The sequence below is a fragment of the Ursus americanus genome, chromosome 11 (assembly GCF_024610735.1).
Source record: "Ursus americanus isolate L20-20 chromosome 11, mUrsAme1.1.p, whole genome shotgun sequence".
Lineage (NCBI taxonomy): Eukaryota > Metazoa > Chordata > Mammalia > Carnivora > Ursidae > Ursus > Ursus americanus.
In genome coordinates this window covers 15372235-15388094 of record NC_142137.1, presented here as the reverse complement: position 1 = coordinate 15388094, position 15860 = coordinate 15372235, and the positions used below count along the sequence as shown (strand labels likewise).

The 15860-nt window shown below is 38.8% G+C and overlaps 2 protein-coding genes across 5 annotated transcripts in view; both read right to left on the bottom strand.

Moving 5' to 3' along the window:
• The window catches only part of FHL5 (four and a half LIM domains 5), a 44658-nt gene extending 40181 nt beyond the window's left edge, over positions 1-4477 (bottom strand). For 2 of the 3 annotated variants that reach the window (XM_045807039.2, XM_087865329.1), the window contains exon 1: positions 4237-4477. The gene's annotated coding sequence lies outside the window, so the exon portion shown is untranslated. The remainder of the gene's footprint in view (positions 1-4236) is intronic. The other variant, XM_045807040.2, reaches the window with a different exon arrangement.
• A 5162-nt stretch (positions 4478-9639) lies between these two features.
• The window catches only part of UFL1 (UFM1 specific ligase 1), a 32622-nt gene continuing 26401 nt past the window's right edge, over positions 9640-15860 (bottom strand). For both annotated transcript variants that reach the window (XM_045807041.2, XM_087865328.1), the window contains 6 exons: positions 15314-15480; positions 15103-15233; positions 13445-13525; positions 13078-13163; positions 12366-12546; positions 9640-11782 (listed from right to left, as the gene is read on the bottom strand). In XM_045807041.2, the coding sequence (XP_045662997.2) occupies positions 11564-11782; positions 12366-12546; positions 13078-13163; positions 13445-13525; positions 15103-15233; positions 15314-15480 (865 nt within the window). In that variant the 3' untranslated portion in view covers positions 9640-11563. The remainder of the gene's footprint in view (positions 11783-12365; positions 12547-13077; positions 13164-13444; positions 13526-15102; positions 15234-15313; positions 15481-15860) is intronic.

Sequence of the window (15860 nt, the reverse complement as noted above, 5' to 3'; positions counted from 1 at the left end):
GCAGTAGTCGTCACAGTCCTTTACTCTAATGGGACAGATAATCTTATAGGAGATACAGATAAACAAATGAGATTAAAATGTGAGACCAGAGGGCACATTGGTAATGTGAGAATACTCAAAGGTGGTATGAAATGTGGACTTGGGTGGAGGGTGGTCTGTAAGTACTTCCTGGAAGATGCATCATCTGAGCTGAGGTCTAAAAGATGAGGGTGACTGAGTTGAGTGAGGTCTGTGTGCAGAGGTCTCTGCCAAAAAGTGCCTATGGAAACGTGACAGAAGAGAGGCATTTCCTCTATTCTTAATTTGCTGAAGGCCATTTGGTGTGAGTGAGCAGGTGTGTGTGTGTGTGTGTGTGTGTGTGCGCACGTGCACATCAGTGCCATAGTAAAAATTGGTTTGGAGAAGAATGGAGAGGCTAAGTTATTATCATTGACTAATGATAATAATAAGTGGCACTTAACACTCTATGGCAGGCACCATAGCCAGTAATTTTAGTATAATATGTTTATTCCTCATAACAAACCTAAGAAAAAGGTATACCATCATGATCTTCGTTTTATAGACAAGGAAAAGGAGACACACAGAGACTAAGTGACTTCTTCAAGTTCCCAGACCAAGTGAGTGACACACCTGGGACTTGAGCTCCAGCCAGTCTAGCACGAGAAGCATGGTCCTTGGATGAGTATTATCAGCTTCACCTGGAAATCTTATTAGATGTGTAAAAACTCAGGCATCAACCCAGACCTACAGAACCAGAATCTGCATTTTAACAAAGACCACGTCCTACCTGAGCACCTTAACGTTTGAAGAGAACTGTTGTAATCCCCTAGACTCTATTGTTTCTCTTTAACCTTGAGAAGGAATCTGGACATTATCTTAAGTCCAGTGGAAATTCAGGGAAAAGTGTGAAGAAAGAGGTTGGCAAAATTAAACGTGGTTTTAGACCAATTGTTTTAGGTCAATTGTTGTGGCTTCAATACAGAGAATGCAATAGAAGAGGACAATTCTGGAGGCAGGGAGACCAGAGAAAGGGCTACTTTCACCGAGTAAAAGAAGATGACAGCCTGAAACCAGGTGGTGGCGGTGTCAGAGGAGAAGCGTAGGTGAATGCACAAGGCAGCCTTGCCAGACTTGGAGATTCTTTGGGTCTCCAAAGATAGATGAATTGAGGGAGGGGAGGAGTTAGTTCCCCCAAATTTCTGGCTTGAGCAACCGGTTTCATCATGGTGTCATTTACTGTATAAGAGTGTACTTGAGGGAAGTAGGGTGGAGACTAGGAGAGGGAAATGATGAATTTACTTTTAGATTAAATCGTGAGATTTGAACTTTGGGGCAGCCAAGTAGAACTGTTTAGCCAGGACCAAAGAGAGCACTGGAAACCATATAAATGACAGGGAAGCCATATAAATTACTTGGGCATGTTGGAAGGGATCTAGGGAAAGTCCTCGTTGTCCCTGATGTCCCTCCCTTCACCCCCGTTTTACTCACCAGGGCCCAAGCCTGCTCTACGCCTTTCTGTTTTCAGCAGACAGTTGAACATATAAGTCTATAGCTCAGAAAAGATATCTCAGATCTAGATTTTTGGATTCATTAGCCTATAGAACAGATGATAACTGAAGCAATGACATTGCCCAGGAAGAGAAAAGGAGTCCAGGATACAGGGGAGAAGAAGGGGAGCCTGCAAAACAGACCAAGAAGACTGGTCTTAGTGGGAGAGAACCGTAGGTTTGGTATGGAAGCCCGGGTAAAGAGTGTCTCAAGGTGGAGAAAGTGAAGAGGGTTAAATTGATTTGAGACACTGAGCAGATAATGGAATGTCTGCTGAATTTAACAATACGCTAATAACCTCCATGAGAGCTGGAGAACACTGGTGAGGACGAAAGCCAGACTGCAATAGATTGAGAAGTGGGGCTCGGGAAGTAGAGATTAATGGAGTGTAGACAAACTTTCGGGAGATTGATCTATGAAGCTGAGGGAGAGGGGAACTATAGGAGCTCAGTAACGAAGGAGAGGCATTTCAAGGTGGGAAATTTGAGCATATTTAAGTGCTGATGGAAAAAGCCAATAAAGAAGGGAAGGTTAAAAACGGTGAGCCCTGAAGGGCAGGGTATGAGGTAATGGGCACTGGTTTAGATCTTCTTTTTCAGGTTCCAATCTACTGATAAGTAGATTTGGGAGGATGGTCAGAAAAACAGGAAGACCTCTCTGCAGTCCTCTAGTTCACATTCTGGGGTCTTCAGTGGGTTCATCCTATCACCCTTCCATCCTAAGCCGTGTTCTTCACAAAAGGAACTGTTCTGCTACTTGAATACTCTGCTTTTATTTCCATGACATGCTGTCCAGGACAAGTATGCCATGAATTCACGAAGCACCTGCTTTAAAAATTAACCCTTAAACTAAAATCCTCGCCTTCGCCTTCCCTGTCTTCAGGTGAGGACAGTTTAGAGAGACAGTTTAGGCGTTCTCCCACCCTAAGCCTTTTAAGGATTTGGGGAACCCACTGGCACCAAGGTGTGCCTGAAGCTGAGGTTTCTGGCTGCACAGAAAACAGCAGTTCATAATCAGGACCCCTGAGAATACTCAAGGACAGATTTCGGGAGTCTATCAACCCCAGATGTGTCATTGAAAAATCTATTTGCAACGGGCTTTTTTTTTTTTTTCTTTTCAGAAGAAGGTCCATTGATTCTGTCAGATTTTTAAGAGCATCTGTGGTCTGTGGAGACAGATAAATGCCCAAGCTCATCATTTCCAGGGGATAGAAAGGTAACCAAGAAAAATGATGACAATCAGAGAGGAAAAAGACAATGACAAGAACATGGAAGTACATGTTTGTTTAACTGACATCTGACTCAGACCTCCCCACGTGAACCCAAGGATTTGGTTTTCGATTCTAAAGAAATCATGTTTCCTAGATTGAAAACATAAAAAACAAATCAAAGCTTTTCCAACATGTTCTAGATGAACATTTATTTTCAGTATTACAGTAGAAAGTTACCAGGCTTGCCTAAGGAACCGAAATTAATCCACCTTTATTCAAAATGTTGTTGGCAAGTATAATAAAAAAAAGAAGTGAACTTGTCAGTGAGGTGAGGTGACATTAAAATGCAAATGTGCTGCTCTTGGTTAGGGTAGGACAGGCTCAGAATTGGCAACTAACGATAACATGTGGAAATAAGTGGAGCAGGTGTGGAAAACAGTTTACCTTCCCCATCAAACGATTTGGATCATGGCTTCAGGCATCTATCATAACAAATATGTTAAGAAATGCCTCGTATGATACATGGTTGCAGTGTCTGTGTTAAATATTAATCTATAGCCTTTGCTAATGAAAATGCTAGAATTTACACACGAGGATATTATGGATGTGAAATGACAGCTAAATGACTTGAGGATTTTCTTACATTTTATTTATAAGGATTACACATTTTATTAATGATTCATTTTAGTTTCCACATTTTTGAAACCCGAACTGACCCTGAGGAATTGCATTTGGTTTTCAGATGGCTGACAGACACCAACGGGGGCCTGACTACACTGGTGAGAAAGCGCCAACACATGTGGGAGGCTCGCTTTTGCTGCAGTAACGCAGTTTGCTTCAGGAAGCAGTGCTTTCGATTCCCGTAATAGATTATATATATGTGTGGGCCAGACACACAGACATTTCAGTTCAATCTTCCAAAACCTCACATTAGGAATGGTCTTGAAGCCTGAGTCTGTAAAGTAGGCAGATTTTTCTCGAAAATTGCAGGAATCTCACTAACTCACTTAAAACCTGTAAATGACTTCGAATGGTGCTCTGGATATATAAACCCAGCCATAAAATAACCACAGTAATAAAGTTAGTCATTCAAATAAACTAAGCCAAATAAATCCCCAGAATCCTGCCACCCCCTGTTTACGGCGATGAAGCTATACCCTCATGTATAAAGACAATTTTCGCAACAGAGGCGACAACTGTGGAGAGTTATCTGACCACTCTGTAGCCTCCGCATGCATATTATTGAAATGAGAAATCTGAAAAGCTCAGCTTATAAAATCTGACAACTGTTGGCTCAACTGGCTTTTGAAGAGTTTCTAAGAAACTTCAAGATATACACTTACTTGCCAAGTAAAAATTTTCTCATAAGCAGTCACCAGAAAGTTTGTAAGAATCTCTCATACCTAAAAAAAATTAAAGCCAAAATACCACATAAAAAAACACAAAGGAAACATTACGGAAAAGAAAACAGAACTTACTTTTTCTTAAAGCTGCTTTTTCCTGTGATTTAAAGAGTAAGAAAGGAGAATATATGATGATTATTTTTTTCCTCCAGCACATTCGAATGTCAACTCCAAAAGGAACAGAACGGACCACCAGAGCTAGCTGAGGGTCCCTCCCAATTGCACCTTTTTCAGCCTTGTAGAAGGAAATAAGAGGGTGAGTGGGTTTCCTCCAAGTCTTGTGATGTGCACGTAGCTGACTCCTACTGGGCTGAAAAAGCACTCCCTGTCAATTTGTACTTCAAATTGTGAGTAACAAATTCTCTGCAGGATATCCTTAAAGGGAAATCCTACCAAAATTAGTATTTGGAATATCTGGATAAGCTCCAAAAAGTTTAAAATACAAAGTGTATATACAGACAACTCACATACATACTCAAGAAATTTCCACTGCTTAGACTAAATTAAGGGCATTTTTAATTTTTAAAAATTTGCAAAAGGACGATGTATTTTCTTTTTCCTTGATTAATCTGTTTTTTGTTTTTTTGAATTTTGTTTTGTTTTCTTGTTTCCTGATGACTCTCTGAACCTATCTTTTAGGTTAGAAATGGTTGCGCTACAGAGCTTTTCTGTTGAACTATCTGGAAAGAGATGAGGCCCCATGTTCTTACCTGCAAAATTTTTGGTGGCTTGAGAGGTAAACCCTGGGTAGTGGCCTCTATCACTGCCTTCTTGGGAAGTTTGAGAACTTTGAGCCTCGGATTGGACTAGAATAACTCCAGGTAGTTACCTGCTTCCTGAACCTCACTGTGGCCTCACCATTCCCTGCTTTTGCCTATGGCCTATGAGCTGGCAACAATTGTTACGTCACGGCATGGCTGCGTGACTTCATTTAAACAGAGACTTGTCTGGTCTTCTGAAATCTGTGATTAAGAAAATGAAAGGTGGATTGGGATGCCTGAGTGGCTCGGTCGGTTAAGCATCTGCCTTCGGCTCAGGTCATGATCCCAGGATCCTGGGACTGAGTCCCACATTGGGCTCCTTGCTCAGCGGGAGCCTGCTTCTCCCCCTACCTCTTCCTGCGACCTACCCTGCTGCTTGTGAGTGTGCGCTCTCTCTCTCCCTCTCTCTCTCAAATAAATCTTAAAAAAAAAATAAAAAAAAGTGGATAGTGATTTCGAGAGCTGGATCTAAAGAAATGTTTGAATATTGCACTAATCCAGAACAGGAATTTTTTGTGGGTCAATGTGATCCATAAAGCAAATGAATCTCTACTTGAGGCTGTTTCTTTGTTTTATAAGGTGGGGTGAGAGACGAAATGTTCTGTCTTAACCCCATCTAGTCCCAGGTAAAAACTGTTCTTGTTCTAAGTGCTAAAGGAGGGGCGCCTGAGTGGCACAGCGGTTAAGCGTCTGCCTTCGGCTCAGGGCGTGATCCCAGCGTTCTGGGATCGAGCCCCACATCAGGCTCTTCTGCTATGAGCCTGCTTCTTCCTCTCCCACTCCCCCTGCTTGTGTTCCCTCTCTCGCTGGCTGTCTCTATCTCTGTCGAATAAATAAATAAAATCTTAAAAAAAAAAAAAGTGCTAAAGGAATTATGTACTAATATTTTCTGAGACTGAACTCAGGTATATGCTATAAAAAAACTGGAGTTAGGGAAATGCAAAGCCAGTCAGCTGTGTGCATTGTAGTCCCCTGAATCTGGTGATTAAGATATGAAAATGAAAACATGGTGTGCGGCGACAACAAATCGATTCAGTGAAAGGACACAAGGACATTCAACTAGTAATAGATTTTAACCCTCGTGATATTACTGTTAGGTATTGTTTTTATCCTTTTCTAGGTGAGGAAGTGGAGTCTTGGAGATAAAAAACTGCGTATGTTCCCATCTAATTATGGGGCCGTCCCCCTCTTTGTTTATTCCTATGCATCCTGAGAGGGTAATCTACGTTCACTGATAACTTCTGGTCCTCCGGCTTCCTCCTCACAGAGTTGCCATAGGTCTTCCCCCTGAACCACTCTGCCCAAAAAGCTTCATTAAGTTCATCAAAGGTCTTAATTAGCACTTTAAAGGGAGCGGTCTTTAACCTTACCTGAGATTTCTCATCTCTGGCCATGTCTATTTCTTTTTGAAATCTGCCCTTGGTTTCACTAAGTTACACGCTCCTGATTCCTCCTCGTTCTTACCATCCTCAGCCTCCTCTCCCCTTATTCATCTCACCCTCGTAGAGCTTCCTCCTCGTTCAGCAGGCTTCTCTGCACACTGTCCATGGCGCTCCCTATGGAAACATTAGCAATTACCCGACTCCCAAACCCGTATTCTCCATTGTCATCACTCTCTAGGGCTCCAGACCTGTCTCCTGTTGTCTGTTGGCCGCCTCTGTCTACCGGTCCCCAGGCACCTCCGACTGAAAGGTCCCTAAGAAACCACCTCATCATCTCCCCACTCCAAACCTGCTCGTCTGCGGGAGTTCCTCTCTCGGGGCATGACACAATCCTCCAAGCCGTCATCTTTGACTGTCCTCCCTCATTCTCCACCAGCCCCATCATTCGTCCCCTTCCCCAAGTTCTGCTGCTTCTACTTTGTTAAATCTTCCTCAGATTTGTCATCGTCCCTGCATTCTGGTCCTCACATTTCTCGCTTGGATTACTGTCTCAGTCCTAAAATGATTGCTGTCTGCCTCAGTCTGGTCCCCTTCTGTCATTTCTCTACATCGCTATAAAACAATATTTTAAAATATCAGTGTATCAAATTATAAAATACCTGCTTCTTACAGAAAACCTGGAACAAAAATTGAAAAAAGAAAATTTAAAATGACTTGCAATCTAAGAGACAGTCACAACCCAAATCTTAGCCCTAATCTCTTTAGAATATTTTGTATGCATGCATAGAACTATACAAGGAAATGTTTATGTAAATGTATTTATGCAAACGTTTATACAGAATAATTAGAAAACCAAGACCACATTATATATAGTTCTGCATCCTTTTTTACTTAATATACTATGAATGATTTTCCAAATCAAACATTTTTAAAGTGGTTGTGAATAAAGGCTACAATATAATGAAATATTAAATGTATTATGGAATAGTGTTCTTCTCTTCGATTTGTTTTCTTCAACACCAGAACTCACCCCGAGTGTTTATAGTGTATGAATCACAAGGACTTAGATTTCAGTAAGAAAGGGGGAAGGAGAAAAATACAGGACACTCATTTTAAATTCATTTACATTTACTAGGTACTACTTAAACAACTATGTATTCTATACTTACCATGTGTCCTGGTAATTCCTTCAAGGAATTATCCAATCTGTAAGTCTACCTAATAGAATCAAGTTAAAGGTACATTTTAGGTGAGTAGACAAGCTCAGGAGGAAAGCAATTTGATCAAGTGCTTTTTCTTCTTCACATTGAACGGCAAGAAACATAAGAGAAAACCCTTGAGACCTTTGTCTTAGCTTGACTAGTCAGAGAAAGGTTTTTTTGGGTTTTTTTTGGTGGACTAGCATCTGAATAAGCAAGAGTATTTCAGAGCCAAGGAGACCACCTCCTTTCTGTGTAAGACAGGTTGTCCATGCTCGTCTTTGACAACAGGCTGGGAAAAAGACTGCTACACGTTAAGTCACATTTTACTTTTCAGATAGGAGAGACACTGATTTCACAAAAAATATAAAGGATTTTGGTAAGTTGTCAAACGGCCTTTCAGAATGGGTGGTCTTTCTAAAACTCAAATCTAATTACCTTATTTTCCTGGTTAATCTTGAAAAGGCTCCCCTTGTTTTGAGGAAAACGGCTTAACTTTTTCGTCTAGTGTACATAATAATGTCAGGACCTCTCTCTGGTCTCTCCAGCATCATCTTACCCTACTTCTCCAGACCATTTTTCATATTTCTCATACTTAGGGTTTCTCAGATGTCTCATTATTTCATATTAGTTCACGTCTTAGTACTTCCAGATCTCCTCTTCTCTCCCAGAAATGCCTGCCTGCTTTCCCTTCTCCTATTTTCCCAAGGCTAGTCCTACTTTTCTTTCAGGACTCAGTTCAGAAGGTCACAGTTCAGAAGCCTGTTTAGTTCCCTCCAGCTGTGCAAGACAGTTGACTTTCATTTCCTCCCCCACAGCAGCCTCTCCTTACTTCCCTCAAAATGCCATATAAACTGTAGTTGTTGATTCTTGCCATCTCCTTGAAAACAAGGTGTATTTTTAAGATTCACAGTGTACTTCTAGTAACGTAGCAGTCATACAGGATCCAGGAGATTGTTGAGCCAAGGATTTAAATTCACCATGTCTCCCCTTTCTGCCATCACACCACGACATAATCCCTTCCTTCCTGCTCTTGAAACACAGATCAAGGTTAAGTCTTACTACTAATCACTGAAGGGAAATAGCAGTACAGATAGAGGTAAGGCTGGTAAAACAGATAATGAAACACAACACTGGGAACTTATAAAAATTTAATACATATTCAAAGTAATTATTCCTTCTTGTTTGGTGATATAAATGAAATAAACACTGTGTTTCTGAAAGCCTGAAAGTCAAGGTTTCTTTTTTCGATGTTTTGAAATAAGTCTCTCTTGGGTTCTATTTATTTTTTTGTTTAGTGTGGTCTTCAAGGTAGAACAACTTGTGTGAATCCTTAGGCCATTTTAATGGCCACTTTAATAGTGGTCCCAGATTTCTGTGGAAAATGTATATATCTGAGGAGTTTATGTGTGTTTCTTTCATCTCCCAAACACTGGGGTAAAGGCTTCATTGGTATTAGTCAAGGAAAGCAAATCTTTCATTGACCCCACTGTCTACCCAATTCACATGTTAGTCCTTGATAGAAATAAAGTCCCATTTGGCCCTGGGTCAAGTAGCATTTCTGGGGAAGGAATGAACTGTTCCTTCTCAGTCTATAGGCTGCACTATCACTGTTGCACTTTGGTGCTTTATGGTCTAAAACATAATCTCTAAAAAGTTCAGGAAGGTTCTATATTCAGGTTAAGCAACTTCTACACTTATTATTCTGATTCAGTATTAATGTCTTTTCTGAAAATTCACTGTGATTTTGATAAGATATGCCACTGTTCACTGAATCCTTCTGATGGCCAGGGGTGGGTTTCCCTTGACTCTTCAGAAACACATGGTCTGGAGACGGAAACATGAACACGTTATTCAAATATCTCTATCGTATCTGCAACAGTAGGAAGTAGCAGATACGAGAGTACAGCTGCACATTTGCTGAAATCCAGCGAACTGAAAATGATTTACTAATGAATGGCAAACATTCAAGGAATGAGGTAGGACTATGGAACGATTTTTGTGTAAGAAAAATATAACAAAATCTTTGAAAAATGTTCAGAATAAGAATTTTAAAATGTAAATCCGTTACATATAACACATGCACAATGCATTCTAGTAATTAAAATAATGGAAGCTTCAAAGTACCACAAAATGTAAAAGAAACAGGCAACTTTATTTTTAATAACATTCTTAAATCTGCCCACCAGATCATAATAGATAACCATTTAAGAATTTTTATTTTATCGAAATTAGAATTTTACATACAAAATCAGCTAGATAACTTTATTTTCAAAAACAATAAAAACTGTTCTCATTTACTGTGGAAAAATAATGTGAACAAAACAGAATCGTTTTCTTTTTATTTGCATTTGTCTCTCCTATTTTTATTCCTACAAATTAAGAAAGTCAGAATGATTTTATTTGCTTCATTGTCTATGATCTAGTTTGACACAAATGTGGATTACTTTGGTATCTGCTGAAACATAAATGAGAAGGTTAAGACTGAATAAAACATTAGGCTGGGTGTTCAATATTTTGAAAATTGAATAAACAAAACTAACTGGAGTTTGTGGTCACAGAGGATTTGTCATTTTTCTTCCTTTGCCCATATGAAAATACATTAATAGAAAATTACCAAAGGAAAAACATTTTTAAATTTATGTTACATTCCTATCAACTTTAATAATAATGCTCAGTTAGCATTTGTATCAAATTCTTTCACTCAGTCTTAATACGTTGTCTGTTAGAGGTAGACTGATATTTGTATTCAAACATTTTGAAACAGTTTTAAATGCCATATAAGGAATTATATAAAATAGTACTTTTCTGATACTTGAGATTTAATTATCATATTCAAAATAAATTTCTTTTTGACATATAATAAACTGTTGCTTAAAACTCATTTGCTTGAAACTATTACTCCCAAGGAACTATTTGTTAGTTTTAACTACTAACAGTCTTTAGAAGACAAGAATACCTATTTTCTTTCTTTCTTTTTTTTTTTAAAGATTTTATTTACTTATTTGACAGAGAGAGACAGCCAGCGAGAGAGGGAACACAAGCAGGGGGAGTGGGAGAGGAAGAAGCAGGCTCATAGCAGAGGAGCCTGATGTGGGGCTCGATCCCAGAACGCCGGGATCACGCCGCCACCCAGGCGCCCCAAGAATACCTATTTTCTTATAAGGATTTTCATTTGGAAAAAAAAAATAAAGTTCTAATGACTTCGATGCACTTATGGATCCTCCTGTAACAAAGAATTAGGTGCCAGAGTGACCACTGATATAAAAAAAATAATATTTAGAAATGAAAACTAGGTTAAAGAAAAATACTTGTATTACATTTTTAGTTATTCTAATGTTAAAATGTGACTTATACCTCTTTAGAAGTAACTTTTACTTTTTCTCTCACTCGTTAGCATCTTGCATTAGAACAGACCACAGCAGTGTATGGGCCCCTCTGGTATTCTGCACATGTAAAGCCATCCCCTGAAACCCCCAACCACATAAAAGTTCACTCTTGGGGGATATGGGAGGCCCTCTATCTGCCAGAAATAAGAGCAAGGGCTTAGTAATAAAAATTTTTTTTTGCAAATTTCTGTATTTTAGGTTTGAATCACTATTAATTTTAAAATCCACGATTTTTATTTTCGACACCGAAGGGTTTTCTTTCCCTCTTTAAAAAAACCATGACCATATTTTAAGTTTCTGCCTAATATGTATATAAATGTAATAATGTCACCTGAAATCTAACAACACAATGAATGAGTCCTTTTCTAGAGAAGAAAGATTTCATAAAATTTATTCTTCATTCAGCATCTGAAAATAACCTGAAATGGTAATTTTTAGAATTATAATGTGAAAACAAGTCTTCCATGGTTGAACCCAATTTACAAAAGTTTCACATTTTTCTAAGATTTACACTGAATGCAACACTACTGTTTAAACTGAATTGTGTGTGTGTGTGTGGGGGGGGTGTTATTGGGGAGAACCGAGGCTTGTGAAGTGAATAGTTTTTGGTAACCACTCACCTTAAACTTTGGGAAAAATGTTTACTATATGACAAAAGTAAATTAAGATCATTACTCTTCTGTCACAGATGATTTCCTGGACTTGAGAACAAGGTCTTTAATGGCTGAAGAAAGTTCTTGAAGCTCTTTACGAGTAGTATTGGTGATATCTTCTTGTTCTTTGTCTAATTCATCACTCAAGGGATCATCTCCCTGTCCAGTCTTCTTATTTTGACTAACTAAATGCTTTACAACTAAACCCTGATACTTTACCAGAAGAGTATGCTGATCCTGTGAAAAGAGAAGAAAAATTAACAAACGTGATTTAATTTTCTGTGGAATAAGCCGATCTGTTCCACCAATACACAGTGAAGGTCTTCATCTTTACAAATCACTGGCCATGTTAGTAGAAAGCTGAATCCAGCAAGGTCCTTGCTGGCAAGGAGTTTACAGGTTAGGGGTAATAAAACATGAATACAGATCATTTTAATGTAAACTGACTAAGCTACCAGAGATTAAGTCAAAGTGATATGGAAGTTCAAAGAAGCCAGATTCCTTTTAGCTGACAATTTCTCAGAAGGATTTGTGCAGGGTAAGACTTTTGGAACTGGTCGTTGAAGGACAGGTTAAATTTGCATAAGCTGAAATGGAAGACTTCTTTTTACCATAGATCTTACATAGAATCCCAAAAGATTCTTGAGCTATGCTGAGTTTTTAAAAATCAATCTTCTGATTCACTGTTCACATTCTTGGAACAGGAAGTCATATTTAATATGTGTTGTGCCTTATTGTTCATGATGATTCAAACCTATCCATTCAAAATATGCAGAATCTAAAAGCTTTAAAAGTTTCAAGTGCATGGAAAATGTAATACCTCTGGAATTTTACTATTAAGAAAAGCAATGATCTGTGGGACACATCTTCCGGGTGCATGGAGCATGCTGTGGGTTGAGAACTGAAACAGAAGGACTGCTGTGAGGTGCAGAATAAGAGCAGGGTCTTCTGTGACTTTTAGCTGTTCAGCCAGTGCTTGTCGATGCTGGAACAGTATCTGCCTAAACAAAAATAAAATCACAAAAACACATTCTCATATTTTAACAAGCTCTCACCAATTTTAGTTCTTCCCTTCTGTATTCATTTTTAGCTTCTCTAGTTTAATTATCTAGCTCCATAAACATCTTAAGGGACATTTTAAAAATGAAATATAGACATACTAAACCCTAAAAGGTGTGGATAAACTAATATGTGAGAAAATGACAGAGAAAACTACATAGCAGGGATCCTCAAACTACTTTTTATTTTGAACTGTTGGGGATCAAACATAAGTGCACTGATGTAAGATTTCCTGTAAAGAAGGTCTCAAAGCTAAAGTTCCCAGGCTTGATCAACTCTGGGATTAGGGAACCTTGCTACCTTATCAATACTGGTCAGAGAGGGCCACTTATGTATTGAATATGCTCGAAGGTATGCAGCCATTTGGATACAAACATTCTCTGTGCAAGATTCAGATGGTCAAATTCCAACTTCAGATATGAAATATCACACATCTAGGAATTTAATAATAATATAGATTAATTCAATGTTACCTTTCCCTTTTTTTGTCTCCCCTTTTCACCATAATATCACAAGCTTCTGCTGCAGAATCCAGACAAGAAAGAAAGTCTTCTATGCTCTGAAATGGTATTTAATGCCATGATTTACTTTTATTAACAGGTTGCCTAAAGAAATGCAGTCACTTAATAGTTTTATAATTTTACCCCAAATACAATTTTTAAAAAGGTCATTTTGTTGTTAAATTTGAAATTGTGATTTAGGATAAAGAGGATAAAATGTTCCCAGCCTGTTTTCCCCCTTTACCTCCCAAAGAGATTGTTTACATCTATTCTGATAAAAATCTACTCAAAGATCACAAATTCTAGCCCCATTACCTAAACAGAATCAAACGTTACTTACCTTTTCATTCAGAGAGCTATGGAGTTTTGTGAGAGCTACTTTGGTTTCTTCTGATAATTTACTTAAAATTTTTTTTCTTACCTATAAGGGGAAAAAATTCTTTTGGGATTGTGACTTTGACATGTGGTAGATATAAGATCAAACAAAAGAAAACAAAGTATATTTATTACTGTAAGAGAATACTGAATGGAATTTATCTTTGTTTCTGAATTTTAGCTTTCAAACTAGGGACAAAAATATGCTAAAAACAATCTAAAATCAGAGAGCTAGCCAATAGCCAGTCAGCCAATCAGGCTAGATATAGCCCTGCTTCTCCCTTCCGGCCCAGCAGCGGAAGAGGAAGACTGGGGGGGAGGGGCAGTGCGGAGAAAACCATTCATCTAGTGGGGAAAAGAGAATTGGGGTAAGACGCTACTCCCTCCTTTCCACTGGGGTAGGAAGAATGTTTTTCCCTAATGCCAGATGAGGGGGTTCCCACTCATAAGTTCCAGAATGCCTATAAACTAGGGAACTTGCTCCATGGATGGTGGCTTGTTATACTACACAGTGTGTAGAATCTTTGCAGCCCCCCTTTCCACATAGATGTGTCCTGTGAAATGTGGTGGCATTCCTGACCAGAGTCTGATGGCCCTACTGAGTGTGAAATTTCTGGTGGAGGCCTAGTGGAATGGTTTGGCTGGTAGGTCCTGAAAGTTACAGTGAGTCTTGGAAGACAGGGAAACATACTGACTCGCTGTCACGTGCCACACCAGTTCTTCTGTAGCCCCTGAAGGGCACAGGACTGTACCCCATGTGTTTTCTGCAGCAGAGGTTGGCACACAGGCAGGATACATGGAACTGTCCAGGTAGCTGGAGATTCACTGCTCAAGCTGAGGAAGGGAAGGGGGACAGTACTTTGCCAGGGTAGGAGGGAGAATTAAATGTATCTCTGTTTGGAGGTTTAGGGGGAGGTCCTTGCTATGAGAGGGAGTCACATGCTAAAAGACAGCCCCCAAATGGGGCAAGAGACACATCATGAGGCCACAGCACTGGGCCTAGATCATAACCAGTGATATGCAGTCACTCCTATGAAACACTTCTGCCTCCTTCATTTTTCCTAAATCTCCAACTTGAAGTGGATCTATAGGGATAGAGAAGAAGAGGAGGAGGAGGAGTGTTAGGGACAGATCATACCTTTCCTTCTCTAAGCAACTGGGAGCCATAGCTCTATCTTACATTTTGAGAGAGGAAGAAATGAACTTTGACTTTAGTTTGAGATTAACATTTTAACAAATAAACTGCAATTCATCTAAATGTTGAAATGAGAATGGTGTCACTACATGAAAATGACTGTGAAGTTATGGAATCTTGCCAGAACACTGTCAAGGGATTGGCAACTCGGCAGGAAAAGGGGATGTGACATAACAATAATTAGGAAAAGTAATTAAGCATTATTCCAAATTAATTAAGTAATTAAGCATTCCAAAGTAATTAAGCATTATTATTTTCAACAGACTGGTTTATCACCAATTTAAACTAAAAATCTGATGGATTTTTTCGCCCTAAAAACCCTTTCCTATATTTTACTTTCCTTTTGACTACTTCTAATGTGAGAAAATAAAATATGCTTTTATTTCAAAACATAATACAACAAGAATGCAAGAAAATCACTATCATACTTCACTTGTGATGGCTGCAGGATCGTCTACTGCCATCATTAAATCCGAAGCTAAGAAGTTGAAAATGAGGTTAGTGATATCAGTGCATACTGTCTTCAGCAAGTGCTTTGTAAGAGCGGCCTGTGTATCATCTGGAAAACAAAGGCGCTTTATTAAAATGAATGTCCAGGAACAATGACGAAAATCAATGAAAAAACACTATTAAACATACCTGTAAAGAACTTCACCCCCTTTTCAAATAGCCGAATATTATTGTATAGGTTTGAAACCTCTTCTTGCAAGTCCTTGATTGTGCGCTTTCTACCAGTTCCAGAGGCGGAGGAAGTTGAAGACATGAACACTGAACGTACCACCTCGAGGTAAGTTTTATTAAGAGGTCTGTGCACAAGATGAATATATTCAGTTTATTAAAACGCACTGGGTTTATACATGTAAGAACTTTTGCTTCTATGGAAATAAGCCTTAAGAAAATACCTCTACAGTTTTTAAACAAATAAGATTAATCTGGAGAATCGTTCACAAGAATTTGCACTCTAATCCTAGGACTTATAACTTAAATGCATTATTTTTCCCCACTTTAAAGTACTCAAAATTATTGCACTAACGACAGTAAGAATAGCAGTAACAAAAGCTTTAATTCAAATACAGTCCGAAGTCGTTTTTAAAAGTTAATATGGAGAATGGGACATAAATCTGTTCTCCATTCTTAGGAATAATAAATTCTAAATTTCTAAAGTTCTATAGAACATAACAAAACT